This window comes from Branchiostoma floridae, chromosome 4, assembly GCF_000003815.2.
Source record: "Branchiostoma floridae strain S238N-H82 chromosome 4, Bfl_VNyyK, whole genome shotgun sequence".
NCBI classification, from domain to species: Eukaryota; Metazoa; Chordata; class Leptocardii; order Amphioxiformes; family Branchiostomatidae; genus Branchiostoma; species Branchiostoma floridae.
In genome coordinates, this window is record NC_049982.1 from 31,837,351 (window position 1) to 31,850,364 (window position 13,014).

Consider the following 13,014-nt stretch of genomic DNA (forward strand, 5'->3'; position numbering starts at 1 on the left):
TTCAAAATGAAAACAAAAAAAGATTGCAATTCAGTGAACTGTAGGTAACTGTCTAGACAATTGCATAATAAATTTATTGTTTTTACAAATAATAGTACATACAACCTAATACTAACTCTGGACACCAGACTTCCCCTAGTATTATTGTGTGTGAGGAAAAAAAGACCCTACTTCTACTTGGATATTGAAACAAGTCATCAACATAAATATACCATTAGGTTCGCCCTATAGTATTGCATGCTAGTAAAAATAACAGCATTTGCTGAAAAGCTCTAACTTAAACTCTGACTGGCCAAAAATTGCTAATATTTCCTAGACAGCTAACATCTAACCTAAGCTTTGATTGGCTATTGACAGAATAAAAAAAGAAAAAGAACACACCAGCAAAAATAATATGTTTTTCACTACTGGGCAAAACATAATTATAATGCTGCCCCTGATTTTCAACAAGGCATTATGCAAGGTAATGATTTTAATTTTAGCAGACATTCATAATATCAGTTTAGGCTTCATACTAATTAATATTTTATAATTATACCCCTAAATTTGAGTTGTGCCCCTCGTTTCTGGGTGAGAACAAGAACATATTGAACACCACTCCTTACACTACAAGAAGCTACCAAGAAGCAAGACGTATATGTACAGATAATGCAGTGAACATTTCACGTAATCTTTCGGTCAGTATCTCTCCCCCTTGGATTGGAGCCTGGGCTCTGACAGGATTTGTGTGTGCATTAGCTTATTGATCCAAACTGCTCCGGCCTCCGTGCCAAATAGGTTTGATATAAAGAGTGCCCGCAGCTAGCCATCCAGCCAGCACAATACAATACGGACAGGGCTGCCAACATCCTGCTTTCAAATGGACTGCCAACGTAATGGCCACTATGCCCATTCTTGCATGTCCTATATCGGTCAGCCTTATATAGCCGGACTTTGGGACGTAGCACTTCTTTTTTGCACTGGTCGAGGCTTACATTGATTTTGAGTGCTGCAGAAAAACTGTATCCCTGCACTCAACTTGTAGCACATTAAGAAGATCATTTTTGTATGCTAGGAAAGTTGGCATAATGCTGCGCTATGTCACAACATTATTGGTATGTGACGTCTAATGTCAAGTGTAGGGGTGGGTACCAGTACAGAAAATTCAGGTCCAGGTCCGGTTCAGGTCCAGAGGATCAGGTCCAGGTTCGAACCTGAACCTGGACCGGATTCAGCATGTCAAAACTTGTGGATGGACGATACTCAAAACAATGGTCAATTTTGCAACAGAGAAATCTGCTTTGTGGTGTAATGGACTCCCACTGGCTTTTTAAAATCCAACAAGAGTAACTACATCTGTACAATTGACTGTACAACTCGGTAGAAATGACTATAGACTCTACTCTACTTCTCTCTTGTTATTTTCCCTGACCGGTAAGCCCTGAAACGTGTGAATGCCTGACCACATAATCTGTTCATTTTCCAATAGGTCCAACATCCGGTGCACCAAATTTTTTCTTGACCGGTCCAATAAGAAAAAGCGGTTTTGTACTGGTGCAACGTACCGGTACCCACCCCTAGTCAAGTGCCCAATCGATCTATACCAGTATGTGTTGTCCAATAATACATTATCGCAGGATATGCCCGCTAGTTCAATACATGTATACTGAAATATTATCTCAATAATACCTTAGATATTTTCTCAAATGTTAAGTGTAGGATTTTCTACATAAAGAGTGAAAATTTTAGTAAAATAGATGCTGCATGAAGAAAGGATGTGTATGCCCAACCCCCAACATTTATGCAACCTACCAAAAATACATCCATTATCAAATCGATAAATATAAATGTGATCGGCATAACCGCATCTTCTGTTAAGAGGTTAGACCTTGATATTTCCACCTAACCGTAATATGATATTAAAATTCAAAGCCAAGAGCGTTGAATATGTAAAATACAAAATGTATCGTCGAAATGTCATACTTCAAGACCTGTGTTATTAACAAGGGAATTGCTTGGCCGATTCAATGAATAATACATTTGGAACCTACAAGCAGACCCACTGGTCACTTTTGCATGTATTTAGCACGAATATCTTCTAGGCCACACTAGCGCTGTGTACTGGTACTGTGTGGCGGTACTGTATCGTGAAAATTAATTCACTACAGGTCCAAAATACTGGTATGAAGTACCGGTACTGTACCAATATAAATCTACATGCAATTCAAGTATATGCTTATTTTGTGACTGAAGACGCACAAACGATCCTATCACAAAGACGAAAATCTATTGTGCTTAGCCAATGTGGCCGAAACGTGCAAAAAAGGTGTTCACTACACTATAATGTTCTTGACGTTTTATTTTTCTTCTATTAAAATCATTAAAAAAAAGAGTAGGCAAACTTGTGAACAAGGAAATTATATTGGTGCAACCTAATACACGTAGTAGCCTGGAGTCCAGCCTTGTTCGCTTTAGTCCGCTTCCGAAAGTCTCTTCTCCGGGAGCGTAAAAAGCGAACAATGCCGGACTCTAGGCTAACCGAATAGCAACTCTTCATTTCAAAGTCATGTGCTGAATAGAGATATTCTTTTGACACAACCATTGCTTTATTCTGCCGACATTTCGGTAACCGTCTGTCACCTTCCTCAGGGCAATTCTGACTTGAAACGTCGGTGAGAAGAAAGCGACGGTTGTGCAAAAACAGTCTCTTTTCCAGTGCCATACCTACCTGATTAAACTATTCACAGAAAATCGTATGCTAATTGCCTAGGAAAAAAATGTTGTGTTTCCTGTTTCAGTCCAGAAAAAATTAGGGTCAATGGTAGGGATTTTTATTTTTGGAAACTATTTTTAGGCTGGCCAAAACTCTAGTGATACATATTACAATACAGTTGAACAAAGTCAACTGAAATGCATGAGGACACTTTCATTCAATGTCAAACTTTAATTTGGGGCATAATGGATAAATTTAATGACTTATATCAGATAGGACAAGCAGTGTTTTTACTTTAAAAGGAAGAAGGCTGAATAAAAATTCTACCTGGAAGCTATGTGACTCCATTGCCCACCCCCAAAAAAGTCTAGGGTCGGCAGGTTTTTCTAGGGTAGGTAACAAACAGGAAACACAACATTTTTCTTCATAAGCCTGAGTTACACTTCAAACGACCTTGGAAGTCTACGATAAAAGGCGCCCGTTCGTACCTTTGTAGTGTTCGGCCGGGTCCACTGGGTTGCGGATGATGTCCAGCAGTTGGTGTTCCATGAAGCGCATGTTGTCCAGTCCGCTCTGCTGTCGCTCCTGTTGCCATGCCAGCACAAACAACAACAACAACAACAAAAATAAGAACAACGCACATAACATGGAAAACCAATGGAAGTACTAGCCCTCAGTCAAATCCACAACTTATGCATATTTTGTGTAAATTTACTATCTGTATCTTTCACTCTTTTTTTGTAGTCATTGCAAAGTGGTCTACTCTATGTCTAAATAAATTGAAATAATTCAAAATATTAATGTGAATAATCTTTAAAGATTTATAATTCAACTTGGGTACTCTATTCCAAATAATTCATAATTAGTACAAATATTACTGATAAACTATTGTGGTGACTTGGAATGGAGTCTATGCCTATATAAATGCCACAAAGACTAATATCACTAAATATGTATTTTTTATGGTCATGTCATTACATAATGAATACTCCATATACACAATCCTTTTCATTAATGTAGTTCTTTGAAATTCTCAATTGGAACAGCTTTTCTATCTATATGACACCATGATACTTTGCTAGGGCTATAAGATCCTATCACAGTTGCAGTGGGGAGTATATGGGGTAAAATGAAGTCTTTATGACTGAGAATAAAAGCAATGTGACACCACGCAGGCAAGGACAAAGGGTCAATTAGCTGGTCAGTTAATCCGGGAGGGAGATCACATAACAATGGTATCCCACAAGCTAAACCTTAGAGATAAACTTTGGAAGGGCTTGAAATAAGAGCTCGGTATACGCAAAATGTAGGAAACAGAAATATTCCATTAGTATGTTTTCTGCAATATGTGTGTGCTGAGCCTGTATTCTTTCATCTTGCCATTTGTTACGATGTTGTTAATCATAATGTCATTTTCTACCATCTCAGAAAATATCTATGTTAACATCATTTAATGCCATCTAAACAAATTTTGGGTTAACATCATTCTCTACCATCTCAAAAGAATTCAAGTTAACATTATTTTCTACGATCTTGAAAAATTTTAGGTTAGAATCATTTTCTATAATCTTGACAAAATATATGTTAAAATCATTTTCTACAATCTCAAATAATTTTAGGTTACCGGGTGGTTATTTTGAGCCCCAGTTAGGGCACACCAGCTGATTTTTAGTCTTTCACCTTTTTGTTTACAAATTATCAATATTCATTTTCTGCCAGGTGTCCCTTTGGTGTATCAAATCAAACAGGCCTGTCGCTGACACAATGCTAACGGCCACACTAGCAGGGGACACCGCTTCCTTTGAGAATGTAGCATCTGTCTACGTCCGTAACAGCCGTTCAATTTTTAGTTGAGACAGGCAATCTGACCTACCATACTGTTAACAGTGCAACCAACAGTTTACCATAGTAGTAGTTGGACAGGGCTTTTGGCATAGCATGCCACTTTTTGTATGATACAAACTACAGCGGCAACAAATTGGAAGAAACAAAAGTCATCTAAAATACGGAGAGAAATATTGATATATCCGGCCATCGCATGTGGGCAATGGGATCCCGTGCAGCTGTGACCACCAATTTTTCTATTGATCTCCAATGCTGTTTTCCTCCGAGACTTGCCGTTGTTTATGTGTGCTTTAAATAATGCTACTCCAGGATGTTAAGGAGAGAAAAAGGGACAAAAACCTATAAGCAAACACTCGAGGCATTAGCTCGCCTACCACACATCCTGGTATAGAAAAAAGGGGGAGGGGGGGAATGGACAGTACACATATATTACAGGGGAAGCAAAAATGCGAACACCTGCTCCGTTCTGACACCCTCCCGGGAACAATCATTGACAACAGGGTAAGAAAGGCCCATCTTTTATAGAAAGCAGCCAGATTGAATATTCAGTACGCTGGATATTGGTCCAACGTAATTAAAGAAAAAAATATCTGAGGACTTCTATTTCGCTTACATATTCTACACAACACAATTTCGGACATTGATAAAACTGAAGAGTGATTGAGAATTATATTTATGTTTTTTGCTGACCAATTTTATACTCAATAATTCAGATATACTTGAGGGTGTTAAACTGACAGAAACATTGTGATCTTTTATCAAAATTTGGTTTATACGGTTACATTCTCACATTTCTTATTTGGCTGACCATTTTTATGCTCCGAAATAAAAGATACACTTCAGAGATTATAGGACGGACAAAATCTAAGCTTCGTGGTCATGTTTTTACATGGCCACACCACTCCGCTGGCTTCCCAGCCCTCAAAGAGCATGTTGTTTCAGCGGACGATGATTGGTGGCAAGGCTGGGAATAGTTTATTGAAGGCACAGCTGCAAGAAGGGGTGGGACCAGGGCTGCTTCATTAAGCACCAACCCATTACTCCCTTCACTCAATCCCCCTCATCAAGCCATTAATAGACAAAAATTCATGGCGAATATCATCATTCCTCACGAAAAATTGCCGCAGAACAAAAATGTTAATGATATAGCAGGTCACCATACGCCAAGGCCATATATAACGTCATATACCAACAGTATATTCACACTGCAATAAAAGGTAGTGTAAACCAACCACCCACAAATGATCACACAGTATGGTGTACCCCCTTGGATTTAATCCAGTTACATTATGGGTGGGTAGTTGCCGAAACAGAGTTCACCAGAGCAAAATTATCTTCTTTTTTCAGACGCTCGTTGGCAAGGAGAATGAATTTGCACATTTCACCTCATACGGGTTAATTTCACGATGAGGAAAATATGCAAAAATGAAGCAATTCTATTAACGATAACAAATTTCGAGTCCGCTGGGATGAATCGTTCATTCGTATTCCGATGATGATCACACATCTATTCATCCAATCCCTACATGGTGCAGCCGTGAGTGCACCGCCCCCCTTTTGGGGGCCATGCCATTCCTGCCATATTGCATATTGACTAGAGCTCTCCCACTGATATAAAATATCCATAAAGGCAATATGTTCATAAAACCTGGGCAGAAATACGTAAACATATTTGATATCAGATACATAAAATATGACAGACCGGGAGATGGATATGTTGTGTACACGTATCATATATAGTGGTAATAATATTGGATCATATTATAGACAAGTCGCCCCACCCCCCACCCCACTTTAACCTCAGAATTGTTCTGCTGTCGTTCAATTCCTGACAGAAAAACATCAAATTTGGTCAAATAAATTCACCCTGTAGGATAATGGCTACCGGATGAAGCCCTATGGAGGGTAATGTCGTATGTTATTATAGAAAAATTTGATTTTTTCAGACAAAACAAAATTTTGCTTATGTCGTCGTTGCTGTCGTCACCGTGTCTTGTGACCGGCATACTGATGGCCGCTGTGTTCTCTGGCGTAGTTTCGATATTGAATGTCGTGGGTGCATTTCCACTCAGAAATACGTCTTCATCTTTAGATTTATTTGAAAAAGAAAGAGGAAGGGTCTATTTTGGGGGTACGTCCGGCTCTAGGAGTCACACATCGCCCATGTTTTAGGCAGAGATAAGCGGCTGTTTCCTGGAGGCAGAATGAATGGGGACATGTCCGCCATGTTGTTCTGTGTGCTTACCTGTACTCCGTACATGTCCGTCCGAAATATGTCGTCTCCTCCCGTGAAGTCGAAGGGAGCTGTACCTTGAGGAAACGGCCCTTTAGCTGGCAGGGAAGCCGAGCGTCGATAAGTCTTGGCGAAGACGTTAGGCGCTTGCTGCTGCTTCTTGATCGGTGCGATGGGCCCGGGGGTCCCGGTAGCGGCCATAGACCGGCGCTGCTGCCCCGAGGTCCCCCACGGGTTGAAGCTCTGAGCCGGCGTGGAGCTCCACATACTCGCCGGTTGTGGGCTATTCCAGACTGAAAACGAACCAGATTTATTCTGCAAAAACATGTTGGGTTGGGTTTGACGAGGAAAACCGTGAGCTTGTTGACTGGGTGACCGACGTTGCTGGCCAGGAGCTGTCCCAGCCGGCAAGGTTATCTGAGGAGCGAGCTGGCTTCCCCCGAACAACGGGCTCGGACCGGGGGCCGGGCCGGGGAAGTTTTGGAAGTGAATGGTACCGTTCAAGGTTGGGATACCCTGCATGAAGCCGTCCTCTGCTGCGGCTGAGGACCAGAAGTTGGTTGGTGAAGTGACGGTTGGGTCCTGCCAGCCGAGCTGGAGAGGGGACTCGATGGTCTGTGTCTGTAGCGGCGGCGGCTGATGTTGGTGGTGGTTCTGTTGCTTGTTCACCGCATTCTCCTTACTCACAGGGCTCGGGTCCGGCGATCGAGACTTTCTCCCCGGAGAAAGCTGATCCTCCAGGTTGTCTGTAGCTTGTTCGGAATTCGGCGAGAGCTGTTGTGGCGTTGGCTGCTTAGCAGCCGATTTTTCTGCCAGCAAATCATCTTGCATGGTCTGGGTAGGGCTCGGAGACAGCGGTGAAAACAAAGAGGCAGTGCTCGCGTCCGGGTATAGTTCCAGAGGTGACAGAGCCCGGGAGTGAGTACTTGTTGTGTTCAGTTGAAGACCGAGATCGAGATCCCCCATCTAGTGGTGGCTCCGGCTGCTGTGTGCGCCTGTTTAGGTGGTAATGTTAGCTTGAACAGTCCAGGCGCACGGTCCAACGCCACGTACCTACAACAAGCCGAATGGAGAATCTGCTGTTCACTACAGCTTTTGTTCCGCAACCCGTGTCAAGGCGGCCCCCGATCACGCGCTATGATATCAATTTTGCTATCAAACCCTACGATATTAATTCACCAACCAAATGCTTTCCAAATATTTTCCACAACGGGTAATCAGTTGTACACAACGGTAATAATTTTACGCGACGAAAACTGTGAATTTGGGGGCAATAAAAACAAGGGGATTTAAAAATATGGTGGTCCGTGCACGGAATTGGATCGGGAGCCGGGTGTTTTCGCGGGAATCCGGCAACAATTACTTCCGGGTTGAGAAAGCGGACGTGTGCACACTGCAGATTATATGTGTGTATGACGAAATCCAATCAGCAAACGTTGATAAATTAGCTTTTGAAATGCATATATCCTTTTAAATATCAGCTCCCACTCGTATGTTCGTTATTTGATGTAGTCATGTTGGGAATAGATAAGACCACTTTCTCTTTTATAGCAGGTGCGGCGAAGCATTTCTTACTTTTCTGTTTTCAATGTTTTGTTTGTTTTTTGTTGACAAATGTACGGGGACTGCAGAAAATGATAGCCAGAATTTATCTGGAAACAAATACAAATATGTATATAATGCTTGAACAGAAAAATAAATAAATTTTAGAAATCCTTATTTTGATATAAATTTTCAGGTGAAATTCTTACACTAAGAAGTGTAAACAACTAGTGACATTTTCTGATCTTTTGAAGATACAAAACTGATACACATACTGATACACATACCTCCGCGTTTTTTAACTTGTATGTATTTTCAGCATAGTCAACGTGATAGTTGGATTATTTCTATCTATCAGAATGGGATACGGTAAAGTATCATCTTTTGAACAGGACCTTTTTATTAGGAATCGATTTAATGCCGTATCTCCCTGTTATATTTTATAAAATCTGACCCTTACCTCCCTCATGACCTCATTGAAAAGCGGCCTGCAGGCTGATTTGAGCTTGAACAAACAAACAAACAAACAAATAGTTGAAGTAGTGTTTCTTTTTAGTCACGGGGAAATCTGTATACACAAAGGATTACGCGTACGTAGTCTTATTCTGTTCCTAATGTAATGATATACAATTTGTGGGAAACGGAACTTAACGTTACATAATAGCCTGTGTTGCATACGTTTCTATGACCTTCCATGACACACAAAATATAGCTACCACGTCGACGCCAAACCATCAGGCGACATGACTTGCATGTTTTAGAAGCTAGCGACACCCGCTTGATTTGTGTATACGCGTGGATTTCTGTTTGGATATGGATTTTTGTTTTCCCATGGTTGGTGGGCGGTAACACAACACAACAAAAACACAACTCTGACCTGAAAAATACTAGCACATGTAACACGTTCGGTCCTGTTGTTTGAGTGATAATTTAGTGAAGAAAATGATACAAGATTTAATGTAACGATTTCCAATGTTTCCAGGGAACGTTATCGTTCTATGGACTACTTATACGACATTAATATTTTAGAGTTTCTTTCATATTAAACAGGTGCATTTGCTGTGCTGTCTTGCAAACATGCTGCAAACCTTCCTTTTAATACAACAAAATTAAAAAAGGAATGGGTCTCTTAGAGTCTTTAAATGCAAGACAATTCAAAAGAAAAGATTTATTGACGTCATTGCAAGGAAACGTGTTCGGTGTAGCCGATAGGTCGGTGCGGTTTGTCGGCTGCCCGGCAAGGTCAACGACCTGCCGGGTGTCGACGATCAATGGAGTACTGCATGTTTTTTCAAAACAGACAGGCGGCGCTGTTTGCAGGTAGCAGATACACTGCCAACTACGCCTCTTCCAATACCTAATTTACCTCGCAATTTCCCTCACAATATGAAGAACTAAAATGAAAATATTACTACTTCTATATGTACGTATAATTTTCATTATAATAGAATGCATCCTTTTTCTTTTTTTGTTGTTTCTTTCAAAGTTTTCGCGAAATGAAATATTATCAGCAATGCTAGACTATTACCTACCTATCTAGTCCCTTGACCTCCTGGTCGTTGGGGGGGACAAGGTAGACACGAAGATGGAGAGTTGTCTCCAGGACCGTCTGTCTGTCTAGACTATTACTAGTGTGAAATCCTATGTAGGATCATATGAGATCGTATGCAATTTCCATGTTGTTGACTATATAAGCGTTGGAAGGAGGAGAGTAGAAAGTATCCTATCATTGCTAGCTTGATACATCATTTTTTTTTCTTTGAGCTTGAAACGTTTCTGAAAAGTCGAAAAAAGTCATAGAAAAAGAAATTTCTTGTTTTACCGTCTAGCCTTTCTTTTTTCTACTTTAGCTGTACCCCCAATTAAAAAGGGAACTTGGAAGACGCCATTACGAGTAATAAGTATCATGATATGATGTATCGTACCAATTAAGAGTGGCTTCCAAACGTCTCAATAGATATTGATCTAAAGAATAACCAACTACACTCACCCGACCATGGTGCCACCAACGGATAGAGAAAATTAGCCCATCATTCAACATCCACCCACCATAATCCTTATACAACATTGCAACGGCTAGGTTGACTCTCACTGCACTTGGGGCACCGGTGCGGCACTGGGGGGTTCGTTCACTGCGGCACTGTTTTGTTATTTTCGCGATGTTTAATAATGTAGATATTGCGCAATATGCAAACGTGTGACTTAGAAGACAACAAAATATACAAAACGGAAGAAAATTCGTTCTTTATCTCTGAAATTCGTTGCATCATCTATGAACCCCGTGGTGCCACACCGGTGCCCCAAGTGCAGTGAGATACCACCTTTAGGCCACAGTAAGTAACTTTTATGGATGACATACCTGCACACTCCAAATTTGATAATAATATCTTTATTGCAAACTCGAAGGCTAATTGCACGTATACATGGAAATACAACAATAATAGTAACAAGAGTTCGTAGACCTCAGGCCTGCATGAAATGTATTGGGTTTCTGTAGACCTATTGTGTATTTTTGCCTTTTTGTCTGTGGTACGTGGTTGGAAAAATGAGCTTTTTACCCTGTTGGTTGTGCACCATGCAAAAGTCTGAAATTCCATTTTCTGAATTTGTAAGTTTGGACATGGATGAACATTACTTATTTTGGATTTCTTAAGTATGTAACCAACCACAGTACCTTGAAGTTGTTGAGACGCAACCTTTTTTTTGTCTCAGATGGCCCATGTACATGTAGTTACTCTGTCACATGATATATTCAGTACTAATATCTTCCTATTTCAATGTACTGACCTAATGCAGCTGCTAAATCTCTTTGGTTTCTGTTCTTCCAATGATATTCATTAAAGATTTATTTCTGGGGTGTTATTCACTTGACATCGGAAGGTTACTTGCATAATTTGACCAATGATACTGTAAATGCATTAAAGTTCGCGGGGATTTAATTTCGCGGTTGCGGGAAAATGGACTTTTCGCGGTGGATTTAATTTCGTGGTAGCGCCATGCACTGTAATCTCTTACTGTTATGGAAAAATGTTCGCGGTGGTTTTAAATTCGCGGAGAAGCGGCCGCCGCGAAAACCGCGAACATTAATCCACCGCGAAAGTTTCTGCATCCATAGACATTAGACAATATGAATAGTGCTGGCCCCCATGATGCAGCAGCAACAGTTAGTCCCCAGGGTGGTATGATATTTTCATTCAATCCATCCAACCCAAATCTAAATCTCCTGTAGTATCTAAGCCAAATTTAACAGCATAATTTACTATGAAAAATGTCCTTGTCAATCCCATTTATAGATGGCAAGCTGCTGGCAATGGAAGCTTTGAAAACTTCAGAAGCTGTTGTAGTCAGAGCAAACACCCAGCAAACATCCCCCCAAACCAATGAGCAGTTGCTTAGAAGGGGAATTTCATCATATATTTGCCGCGACAAAATGCAACAAACGATACTGAATTTAAAACAGAACCAAGCTAAGCCTCCACCACTTAACCCTGCCTGTACTATAGATTAAGCAGGCCCAAAAACCAAGCGAATATGACTGGCCCAAAACTACAAATTACCTGTATACAGTATGGAATTGGAAATGGCATTACCAAAGAAACAAAAAGAAACACAGGACAAATCATCCACATACCTTTCTCTTATGCCCACGCTCTATACAGTTCTCCTCCACATTAGAAAATTGCATCTTCTTCTGTTTAAGTTCAAGTTCAACCATGATTGCCAACAGGGTAAAGGAACTTGTACCAGAACTTTAAACTCAGTACTATACAGCTCTAGAAACACCACAAAGAGTAATAAGCAAACTCCAATTATACCTGACCAACAGATATATCATCTGGTACACTCCCGTCATCTGGCACACCGTCAGTGCCACTAAGACAGGGGATACAAAGTAACCTGATACATTGAAGGTTGCCCCAGGCCAGATGATGGTTCTACACCCAACCGTAATCTGTTTTCAGAACCAAGCAGATATTGGGAGGATGCCCCAACCACACCAAAACAGGGTCAACCTATACAGTATCAAGTTCAAGCACTAGGAGGCCCAAAATCAAACCTCACCACCAGGACACCACCAACAACTCACGTACCAAATAGCAACACAATGGCACCTTGCGTTCCGGAGATACAGCGCACGCCCCGTGCCCGCACAAAAGGTAACCTAAAATGTCAAGTTCAAGCACCAAGGGCGCCAAAATCCAAATTGAGAATTATTCAGCCACCGCCGACACATGTGCCAAATATCATCGCGCCCGCACCAACCGTTCAGAAGATATAACTCCGGAAATACCCCTCCCGGACACAAAATTCGACCTGCCGCGTCAAGTTCAAACGCGACAAGGCCCAAAGTCAATCCTAGGCAACAGGCAACAACTTCCCACCCATGCACCAAAAATCGTCGCAATGGTGCGTATCGTTCCGGACACACAGCGCCAAAAGTGCCCCCAAAACACCAAAAATGCCACCTGCAATGTCAAGTTCAAGCGCCAGGAGGCCCAAAATCAAACCTAAGTGTCAGGCCACCACCCCCAACCCACGTACCAAAAATCGTCGTGCTCGCACCATCCGTTCTCGAGATACAGCGCCCTAAATCCCCAGCTTTCCAATTTTCCCACGCCCGTGAAAACCATACTTGCCTACATGCAGGTAATAAAGTATAGTATATAATAATGAAGTGAACATAAAGTGAAATGAAATTCGT

At 41.2% G+C, this 13,014-nt stretch overlaps 2 protein-coding genes across 7 annotated transcripts in view; both read right to left on the reverse strand.

Moving 5' to 3' along the window:
• Window positions 1-8,115, reverse strand: part of LOC118414793 (cytoplasmic polyadenylation element-binding protein 2-like) — a 44,087-nt gene extending 35,972 nt beyond the window's left edge. For 2 of the 6 annotated variants that reach the window (XM_035819046.1, XM_035819043.1), the window contains exons 1-2: window positions 6,783-8,115; window positions 3,181-3,289 (exon numbers count right to left, since the gene is read on the reverse strand). In XM_035819046.1, coding sequence (XP_035674939.1) covers window positions 3,181-3,289; window positions 6,783-7,736 — 1,063 coding nt within the window. In that variant the 5' untranslated portion in view covers window positions 7,737-8,115. The remainder of the gene's footprint in view (window positions 1-3,180; window positions 3,290-6,782) is intronic. The other 4 variants (XM_035819045.1, XM_035819041.1, XM_035819042.1 and 1 more) reach the window with 3 other exon arrangements.
• LOC118414825 (BTB/POZ domain-containing protein KCTD7-like) overlaps window positions 1,540-13,014 on the reverse strand; it is an 18,687-nt gene continuing 7,212 nt past the window's right edge. The window contains exon 3 of the mRNA XM_035819087.1: window positions 1,540-1,559. The gene's annotated coding sequence lies outside the window, so the exon portion shown is untranslated. The remainder of the gene's footprint in view (window positions 1,560-13,014) is intronic.